At 40.4% G+C, this 11,488-nt stretch overlaps 1 protein-coding gene across 1 annotated transcript in view; it reads left to right on the top strand.

Annotated features, from left to right (window-relative positions):
- The window catches only part of LOC109921924 (ADAMTS-like protein 1), a 499,722-nt gene that overhangs the window by 427,212 nt on the left and 61,022 nt on the right, over positions 1-11,488 (top strand). The window contains exon 20 of the mRNA XM_048595307.1: positions 1,047-2,187. Coding sequence (XP_048451264.1) covers positions 1,047-2,187 — 1,141 coding nt within the window. The remainder of the gene's footprint in view (positions 1-1,046; positions 2,188-11,488) is intronic.

The following is an 11,488-nucleotide window of genomic DNA, read 5'->3' as shown; positions in this document are numbered from 1 at the left end:
TCACATGGCTAATCCACCTAGCCTAGACATCCCTGGACAATTTCACAGGGCTAATCCACCTCACATGCGCATGTTTAGATTATGGGAGGAAATTGAATCACCTAGTGGAAACCCACACAGACACAGGGAGAATGTGCAAACTCCATACAAATGAGGCTGGAATCGAACCTGGGTCCGTGGGCTCTTTGAGGCAGCAGTACTAACACTAAGCCATTGTATTCACACATATCTATTTGAACTCATTGTTGTTTCTCTCCGGTGGTGAGGAGAGTGGTAGAAATTAGTCCTCACGCAAGAGGCATGAAAGTAGCTGCAGATCAGTTGCCAGGCCCCATCTGAAACTAGTAAGCTGCTGGTCATACCACCACCTGCCTCCACTTCTAACCCCAGAACACCTCACTGTTAAAAGCCTTTGAAGGAAAGGATGCTGATCATAACTCTTTTGGAATCTGTCAAACATTGGTTACACTTAGATCCAGAGAATGTGGTTTCCTACATAAAAAACGACTTTGTGTTACAGTGAGATCATGAGTGGGGAGATCTGGCTCATTTTCCAAAGGGGGTCCAAGTGTTAGGTCCTTGATGGTGTAAATTTGGGCCTAAATATATGTTTTAGGAAACTAAGCAATTCTATTCCTCAGAGCTGAGATTATTTCAGTCTTGAATCCCTTCTTCATATTTTTTCTGTAAGTACATTTAGGCAAATTTCATTTATGGTGTCACAGTTCAAACCAGTAAACCTTTGGACAAGGCAATGACACAAAAAAAAATTGCTGGAAAATCTCAGCAGGTCTGGCAGCATTTGTAAAGAGAAATCAGAGTTAACCTTTCAGGTCAAGTGACTCTTCCTCAGAACTCATTTGACCGGAAATGTTATCTCTGGTTTCTCTCCAGAAACACTGCCAGACCTGCTGAGCTTTTCCAGCAATTTCTGGTTTGTTTCTGATTTGCAGTATCCGTAGTTCTTTTGGTTTTTATTGGACAAGACAATGCCCTGTTTTTCGGTTTAAATTTAGTTTGCTTCAAATGTCTTTTTTTGGCTGCAGGATTGAACGGAAAGGAATACAAATCTTCTGAACGCCAAGGGCCTTCTATCCTGGGTCTTCGAAAAGTTTATGTTCAATTAAAGAAAGAAAGGAAACTGCAGTTCACCACTGGTGGGCAGGCTTACCTGCTTCCCAAAACATCAGTGGTCATCAGGTGTCCTGTCAGAAGATTCCGGAAGTCCATGATAACATGGGAGAAAGATGGAAAACATTTGTCAAGCTCACCACATGTCACCGTTACTCATTTTGGTTATATCAAAATAAATCGTCTTAAGCCAGTAAATATTGGCACCTATACATGCGTAGCAGGACATGTGCATGATGATTTTGTGATTAAAATAATTGGAAATAATAATAAACTGATTGAGCCTCCATCCAGTAAACAGGAAGAAGCCATTGGGAAAGGAATCTCAAATGAAGCAATAAGTCCAAAGGACAAATACATGCCAGGTTTGAAGATGAATGGTAGCAAGTCAGACAAAAATCGATTCTTCTTAAACCACCAAAGTCAGTACGATGGAATTATTCTTAAACTCTTGGAGATAAAAGGCTGGTCTCGAGAGAGCCTAGATTCACGGGAGTCACAGTGGTCCATAGAGAAGGACTTCACTTCCTTGGAGGATGCTAGCGTGGAATCTACTATTCCATTGACGTATGTAATCGATCAGGCAAGACTGGATGAAATCATTCGGGCTATATCACAGCAAACTGAAGATCTAAAGGATACCTATGCTACTCATGTTATTGGCCAACTAGTTGCTGAGATTTCTAAGGGCCAACTAGATGCTGTTGAATCCAAACTGAAGCGAGAGGAGGGAAACATGGATACCAGTTCAGTGAAACCTTCTTTCCATAAAATCACTACCAATGGCCATGGACTATCAAAATTATACCCAGTAGATCAACCCAGTTCTAAGGAGTCTATTCATCCATCTAAGGAGCCATTCAAGGCACCAGTAATACTACAGAAAGCCAATGACAAAGGATTGTCTCTGTCAGCAGAGGTGATTGCTGATGTGGGCCATACAATACTACTGACTGACTGGACCCATACACTGATGCTGAGGTGTGAAGCAAAGGGAAACCCAAAACCTGTCATTAGCTGGACAAAGAATGGCCAAATGTTGAAATACAGCGACAGGTATGATCAGTTTTATTCAATATGTTTATAGAGGTTGGGTTATTGCTTATCAATAAATGTGCTGATGCATACATCACCATTCATTCTCTTCACACATGCTCAGGTACTAGTAACTTCTAAGAATTCCCTACACCCCAAGGTAGTAATTATTCCAATGGATAAGAATCATCATAATTACAATCAGGATGTTGGTTTGTAGTGTAATTTTATGTTAGGAATTATGACTTTGAAAAAAGACCTAACACAATACAAAAATGTAAAATGAGCAATGATTTTGTCAAATTAATTTTTACCGCACGTTTTTATATCTGTTCTACCATGTTTACCAACAGTAGGAAGCATACAAGAAAAAAAATCAGTTTGGGATAGCTGGAAGTATGCTGTTGTAATTTGTTTTATTAGATATCACGTTAAGCTCTCAACTTTCGACTTCAGAATCATTATCTAAAATAAATTTTAAAATTGGAGTATTCACATCTAGTAGTATTTTATAGTCATTTTCTTTTTTTAAAAAAAGCACTTCACATGCGCTCCTTTTAACTAAAGGCACCCGACACTCTCAAAATCCGAGCATCAGTGCCTGATGAGGCCGTTTCCACACCCAAAAAATCGTGTTATCCTGATGATGTAAGTGCTTCAGTTCCAGCATGTGATCTGATGAAATGTTACTGAGCTAGCTAAGAGGTGACTGGACAGAAATATGTGCAAAAAGGCTCAATACAGTGTACAATCGTGAAAAGTGATTGCGCAGTCAAAGTCTTTCTTGAGGTAGCACAACATTGAAATTAATAACTCAGGCTTTTGGAATTTTTGTAAATGCATAAAGAATAAAATATTTAGATGGACTTAACTATTCTAAAATTTTTACTGTGTCCTTCCTTATTCCCTGTCACCTTATATTCTTTATTTTCATTTGTAACTTTTTTACCTGTGTTGAAACTTTTTTTGTTATATGTATTATTTTGTGATTAAACATTCCACCATCTTCCTCACTGTCCATCAGGAGTTGCAACTTCGACGTGTGACAGTTTGAACCTTGGCAGGAACCTGTTTTAAATTTAAAAAGTTAGATCCGAGTTGAATAGTGTACTACCAGATGCCATGTGTAGCCACAAACAACCTAATTGCAGCTTTCTGTTTATGACTCACCTTATGTCACTGAGATCCTGTGTTATGTCTATAGCTGTGGACTATTTATTGACATTAAATTGGAGGAAACAAGCAATAACTCCATTGGCGATGCATCATTATTTCTTCCCCCTTTTTCATTTTGTTCAAATCAAAGGGGCCATCTGATCTAGTAAAATGTAAATTATCTCATACCCTATCATTATTAATACATGCAAAATTTGTAGCTCAGCTTGTGGATGAAGTTGTTGGCTTGCTCGCCAAGCTGGTTGGTTATCGTACAGACGTTTCGTCACTTTGCTAGGTAACATCATCAGAGCAGCCTCTGATGAAGTGATGTTGTTCTACTCCATTTGGTATTTATATGCTTCGGTCTGTCAAGTTGGGTTGTGTCATTTTCACTTCTGTTCTGCATGGATTTGTATATGAGGTCTAATTCCACATGTTTGTTGATTGCATTATTGGTTGAAAACCAGGCCTCTAGGAATTCCCGTGCGTGTCTATGATTGGCTTGAGCTAGGATGGTCACATTGTCCCAGTTAAGTTGAAGGCCTTCATTGTCCAAGTGCACTGAAATGAGGGAAAGTTCTTTGTGTTGTTTTGCTGCTAGCTGGTGATCCTGATGGCTAGTTTCCTTCCAGTCCATATTGGGACAGCTTTCTGGGTTTCTGTAAGTGGTCTGCTGGATAGGTTTCTTATCCCAGAGTCTGGTTTGTTGTTGTCCTTGTCTTTGTGGTAGATCATTTGGTCAGTTTCTCCTGTGGCATCTGTTTCTTCTTTGTTCACACACACTACAGGAGAAACTGACCAAACTGATCCACCAAAAAGACAAGGACAACAACAAACAAGCCTCCTAATACATGGACTAAACTATAACCACAGAGATGCGATCAGACCAGACCTCATGGCCGCTCTAGAAGCTACACTAAAAGGTAATGAACTTGCGGATGAAATACAGCAAGCCATCCGACAAACTATAATCCCTACACTGAACCGGAGGAATGAATGGAACACCCTCAACACATCAGAGGGAAAAGCACTTTAAAGAGAGACGCACCATCTCATCAACAACATTTTGACTGGGATCAAATTTACGAGAGAAGAGGAAGACAACAATCAACTCCCTTTTCCAGACGTTAGAGTTGAACGAATGACCAGCAGGGAGTTCCAAACCACAGTATAGAGGAAGGCAACCCACACTGACCAAATCCTCAATTTCCACAGCAATCACCCCAACATCCACAAACAAAGATGAGTTAGGACACTGTTCAAATGAGCCATAACTCACTGCAACATACCAGAACTATGCAGGGAGGAAGAGCACCTATGCAAGGTCTTTGCTAACAACAGATATCCCAACAACTTCATCTGCAGGAGCCTACTAGATAGACAATGCCAAGAGGAACACAGTGTGCCCCAGTATACTAGCCACACTGCCCTACATCAAGAACATATCAGAACTGACAACGAGACTCCTCCGACCACTAGGAATCATGGTAACACCCAAACCCACAGCCACATTACGACAAACACTCACAAGGACCAAAGAGCCCACACCTATGACATGCAGGACCAACGCAGTTTACAAAATACCCTGTAATGACTGCAACAAACATTACATCGACCAGACTGGAAGGAAACTAGCCATCAGGATACACAAACACCCAGCTAGCAGCAAACGGCACAACAAACTTTCCCTCATCTCAATGCACTTGGACAATGAAGGCCATCAATTCAACTGGGACAATGTGACCATCCTAGCTCAAGCCAAGCACCGACATGCACGGGAATTCCTAGAGGCCTGGTTTTCAACCTGTAATGCAATCAACAAACATGTGGAATTAGACCCCATATGCAAACTCATGCAGGTCAGAACCGGAAGTGACACAACCCAACTTGACATACTGAATCATATAAATACCAAATGGTGTAGAACAACATCAGAGCTTCATTGCAGGCTGCACTAATGATGTTACCTAGCATGGTAATGAAACGTCCATACAATAACCAGCTAGCTCGGCAAGCAAGTCAGCCAACCTCATTATTAACACAGTATGATCAGCTTTCCGAGACAAGTGTTGCATTGGTTTTTGGGTTTTCATGATTTTGAGTTTTATCTATTCATGTGATCCATTTCATGTACTCATAATCAGCTACTAAGTAGATTTTCATCAAGCCAGTGAACAGATTTAGGGTTCAGTGAGGAATATTCCCTGGATGTTTTGAGTCAGTTGAGAAACTCAGCCAATCCTGTGATAGTAGCTAAATTGAACTGCCAGTGTTGGGAATTGATGTTATTTACATGACCTGGCCACACACAAAGAATTACCATGAAATGTGCTTTAAAATTGTTTACTTATAACAGATTGACAGATAAGGCAAATGTTGCTTGACCTCACATTTGTTTTTACATTTCAATTTTCTTGAGTGCATGCTCTCACTTTTTGGCATTTTCAGAAAAATAACCTCAAAATATTTTTTTAAAAATCGGAGCAGGAGTAGTTTATATGCCCCTTCAAGCTTGCTCTGCCTTTCAACATGATTATGGCTGATCACTTTGCTCATTTCCAAATTCCTGCTTTTCTTCCATTCCCCTTAATATCTTTAAAATCTTTTTTTAAAAAACTCTTTTTTGAATATATTCAGTGATCCAACTTCCACAGCCTTCTGTGATAGCCAGTTCAGCAGGTTGATCACCCTCTGAAGAAATGTTTTCTCATCTCAGTGCGAAATGGCCTCTTGCTTATTCTGAGACCGTGAGCCCTGATTCTAAACTGCCCAATAGGGGAAATTGCCTTCCCTGCATTTAGACTACCCAATCCTTTTAGACTTTTATACTTTTCAGTTAGATCCTCTCTCATCCTTCTAAACTCTTGTGAATACATCACACCAATCGCTGCTTATACCACAGTCCTATGATCTCTGGTATCAGCCCAGTGAACATTTGCTGCACTACCTCTGTGGCAAGTATATCCTTTCTTAGGTAAGGAGACTAAAACTGCATGACTCCAGGTGTGGTCTAACCAGGGTCCTGTACAACTGCAGTAAGACATCCCAACATCTGAACTCTCATCCTCTTGCAATGAAGAACAATGTGCTATTTGTGATCATAATTGCTCGCTGGATCTGCCTGTTCACTTTCATTGACTAGTATAGAATGATACTCAGTTGGCTTTGTAAATCCACATTTCTCAATGTATCACCATTTCATTAATATTGTCTTTCTGTTTTTCACACCAATGTGTTAAATCTTATATTGCCCATGCTACACTGCATTTACCATGTGTTTGCCCTCAGCTTAACTAGATCACCTTCCTCATAACTCTTAATCCCACCTACATTTGTTTTATCAGCAAACATGGAAAATTGCATTTCATTCCCTCATCCAAGTCATTTATCCAAAACTAGTTCCCTGTGGTACCCCACTAATCACTGCCTATCACCTGGAAGTAGACCCATTTATTTCCACAATCTGTTTCAAGTTTTCAATCAGTTCTCAAACCATGTTAGTATGATTTTTATTCATTCATGGTTTGAGAGCATCACTGGCCAGCCCAGTATTTATTGCTCACCCCTAATTACCCTGAGGGCATTTAAGAGTCAACCACATTCCTGTAGATCTGGAATCAAATGTAGGCCTGTCAAATGGCAGTTTCATTCCATAAAGGGCATTATTGAACCAGATGGGATTTTTCTGAAAATCAACAATGATTTCACGGTCATCATCAGACTCTTTATTCCAGAATTTTATTGAATTCAAATTCCACCATCCACCATGGCAGGATTCGAACCAAGGTCCCAAAACATTATTTGGGTCTCTGGATTAACAGTCTAGCGATAATACCACTGGCCTGTCGCTACCCCTGTCTTGCCCCCAATTCTGTGTTTTTAATTCTTGCCACTACTCTCTTATGTGGGACTTTGTCACAAGCCTGCTTGAAATCCAAATGCACCATATCCACTTGTTCTCCCTTATCTATTCCTACGAGAAGCATCCTCCAAAGACTTCAATAGATTAGATAAATATGATTTCCATTTTATGAACCCATGCTGACTTCGTTTAATCCATTTAATGTTTTCCAAGTATTCTGTTATCAAGTCTTATATAACGGATTCTAGTCATTGCCTCATTACTGATGTTAGGTCTTTAATTCACTTGTTTCTTTCTCTCCCTTTTTTTGAGTAGTGCAGTTGCATTTGACTCCCTCCAATCTGTAGGAACTGTTCCTGAGACTATAGAATATTGGACAAAGACTAGCAATAAGTTCAATATTTCAGAGCTACTTCCTTTCCTACTCTGGATACAGTTTATTAGTCACTGGAGATCATCAGCTTTTGATTTCTCTAGCATTTTTTTTTCACTAATACTGATTTTCTTCAAATCTTCCCTCTCACTAGACCCTTGGTTCCCAGTCATTTCTGGGAAATTATTTGTGTCCTCTTTTGTGAAGACAGAACCAGAGTATATGTTTTTAGATTAAACTAGGGGTCATGGTAGTTTTCTGTTGGTATACTCCCTGAATTTTAATCATGTTGCAATAGAAATGATTAAGCATAGGTCATAATTTTGCATGTTTACCCATTTCCTGTCAATTTACTAGATACTTTGGTTCATTGGGTGAGTGCATTTCATCACAGAGAATGACATTTTTATTCTAAAAGCAATATTCACAAGGTAATATTCTTTTGTTACACAATTTGTATCTTCACAGAAATCTTTAAGTTGCAACTTTCAAAGAATGCTGTACATTTTTCAGAGTTCTGTTCTTGCCTACAGTTAGCTGTAGTACAAAGTATTCACAGCCAGGAAAACTTCATGGTAAAATTCACAGCTAAATATCCGAGCCAAATCATGAGACAAGATACAAAATTGTGCATTTCCAAAGGTTGTGAGAGTAATAAATAGAACAAGTTATTAAAGCGCAGATGGAGACCATTCAGCCCATCAATCCACTTTGGCTTTCTGTTCGAACAATCCAGTCGGCCACATTCTTCCCCATGTCCCATTTCTTTGCTGTAATCCTGTAAGTTTGTTTTCTTCAGGTGCCTTTCCACTTCCGTTTTGCAATCACTAATTGTCTCCATTTCCTGCACCACAGGTTCCAGATCATTAACACTTAGTATGAAAAAATGGTTCTTCCTTACATCGTCTGTATCTCTTGCCCAGAACTTGAACATAACATTCCCTCGACCTTCTGCTATCATCTAGTGGCAACAGGTTTCTCTCATCGACCTTGTCAAAAGCTGTCATAATCCTACGCAGCTGTATCGAATCTCCCCTCAATCTCTTTTTTCTCCAAGGAGTTTACTCACCAGTTTATTTCACATTGTAGCTAAAATCCCTCAACCTTGCAACCATTTTGGTAAGTCTCCTCTGCACTCTGTGAAGGGTGCAGCCTTGCACCCTTTGTATTGTGCTGTTCTGACCTGGGAATAAGACTGTAGTTGTAGCCTCGCCAAAGTCTCACAAAAGGTCACAAGATGACAATGAAGACAATTTTAATTTTCCCCAGCCTTAGGAATAGCAACATTGGGAGGTGAAAAGTTATTCCTTTCAGTTGGACTGAGTCCAAAGCCACACGCATGCTTGTCACTTGTTTAAATATAAGAGAGATCGCCCAATAAGGGCACTGTAAAGTCTGGCAATGAACCATGCAAGGAGGTTTCAAGTTCAATCCTAAGTCTCTGTTGAGTTAGTTGATCTCAGCTAGAACAGTGGTGGGCCTGCAGTAATTGGTCTCCATGCCCCTAGGCTACAGAACGGAAAGAGTAAGCCTTTCAATTCCTGATGGCTATGCAGCAATCTATGCCAGAATGTGTACATATGTAGAAATCAGATGAGGCCAGAATCAGTGTTTGTAGTCCCCTGTGATTGAACAGACTGCCAATGCTCACTGTTTCAGTTCACATAAAAAGAAAGGCTCCTTGGATTACCAACAGTAAGGAATCTGTTCTCCCATGTCAGTCACCTTCAACAGAACCTCTGACTAAGAAACTGAAACACAAACAAATGTTCAAAATTATTTTTATGTACCTTTCTTGTTTTCCAGAGGTTTATGTATGTGGCTTAGCTTAGACTGTACTTCCACAATGTGGCATCATGCAGAGAATACTTCTGTAGTTTTACTTCAGTGGGGTATCATGATATGCAGTAGCATATCTTAAAGGTAGCTTGCTATCTGAGAATTATAAAATTGTAGAATCCGCTCAAGAAAAATGACAAAACTGATCTTTTGAGAAGGACAGTTCCCTGTTTCTGGTGCACATTCTACTTCCCAAGTTTCTATGTGAAATGAAAAGTTTTGAGCGTTTAAGTTTAAGAAGGATCCCTTTATAATCATTAGCCCATCTTTTCTCAAAAAGTCCAAAGGATCAGATATTGGCATCACTAGATATGCCTGCTAATGCTCTGCTGAACAGGAATACAGGTATACTGTAAGATTATGCTTGAAATATTGTATCGAATCAAATTGTGATTGTGATTAGCCACATTGGCCTTTGACTGTTTAACAGGGTTGAAGAGAACTAAGAAACGTAATCATAAGGTGAAGCAAAGTTAACTTGAAGGAGAGGATGCTCTAATTAAAGTTTCACATACGCTGACACAGTGTCATAAACTGTCTTTCTTCGTGATCAAAGTTGACCTCCTCATTTTTATCTGTATTTTCTATTGTTATTCTAATTTCCAGCATTCCGTCTTTAAAATGAGATATTAAACCAAGATTACTAGTTGCCTGAGTGGAAGTAATAGATCCCATGGCACTATTTCAAAGTAATTGGTCATATTTATCCCTCGATCAGCATCATGGAAAGAATATTGTCTCTGCTTGTGGGAGTTTGTTATATGGATATAGCTGCTGTGTTTCCTACATTACAACAGTATTATACTTCAAAAAAAGGTATTTCAGTGGCTGTAAAGTGATTTGATATGTCCAGTGGTTATGACAAGTATAATGTAAATACAATTTATCTTTGCATTATTTGCAGTTACTTTTATTTTATAAGCGAATCATTTCCTGGGTTGTTTAATTTCTTTTTACAAGAATTGAGCTGCATTGGCTGACCAGCCTTTATTGGCCATCCCTATTTGCCCTTAACAAGGATAATGACGAACTAACTTCTTGGACAGTTATAGTCCATTTGGTGTAGGTACTGGTGTAGCCAGCACTGTTAGGAAAGGAGTTGCAGGAAACCAGTGAAACAGAAGGAAGGGTGATTGTAGTTCCAAGTCAAGGTGGTGTGTAGCTTGGAGGGAAACTTGCAGTATTGTGTTCTTATTCATCTGCTGCTCGTCTTTCAAGGTGGTAAGGGCTGTGGTTTTGGGAAGTGGTAAGAAAGGAGAGTCGGCAAATGCTTTGGAAATGAAGGGTGTTAAAATTTTAAGGTGCTATTCAGGTGGCTGTTCTGCCTCTGATGTTATTCAGCTTCTTGAGTGTTGATGGGGCTGTACTCATCCAGGCAAGTGGAGAGTACTCCATCACACTCCTGACTTGTGCCTTATAGACAATAGACAGATACTGAGGAGTCAGGCAACGAGTTACTTGCCAAGAATTCAAAATCTGTGATCTGCTCTTGTTGTCACACTATTTGTGTGGTGGGGCGTTGATATAACTGAATAATGGTGTACTGCAGGATATTGATGGAGGGGGTTTCAGTGACAGTTTTGAACCCCCATGCCAGGCCCCAAGAAGGCTTTCCGCATCAAGCAGATGTTCACCTGCACATCTGCTAATATGGTATACTGTATCCGCTGTTCCTGTTGTGGCCTCCTCTACATCGGGGAAACCAAGCGGAGGCTTGGGGACTGCTTTGCGGAGCACCTACGCTCGGTTCGCACTAAACAACTGCACCTCCCAGTCGCGAACCATTTAACTCCCCCTCCCATTCCTCAGACGACATGTCCATCCTGGGCCTCCTGCAGTGCCACAACGATACCACCCGAAGGTTGCAGGAACAGCAACTCATATTCCGCTTGGGAACCCTGCAGCCCAATGGTATCAATGTGGACTCCACAAGCTTCAAAATCTCCCCTCCCCCAATGCATACCAAAACCAGCCCAGCTTGTCCCCGCCTCCCTAACCTGTCCTTCCTCCTACCTATCCTCTCCTCCCACCACAAGCCCCACCCCCATCTCCTACCTACTAGTCTCATCCCGCCCCCTTGACCTGTCCGT

This window comes from Rhincodon typus, chromosome 3 (genome assembly GCF_021869965.1).
Source record: "Rhincodon typus isolate 14 chromosome 3, sRhiTyp1.1, whole genome shotgun sequence".
Classification (NCBI taxonomy): domain Eukaryota; kingdom Metazoa; phylum Chordata; class Chondrichthyes; order Orectolobiformes; family Rhincodontidae; genus Rhincodon; species Rhincodon typus.
This window is presented reverse-complemented; position numbering and strand designations above follow the sequence as displayed.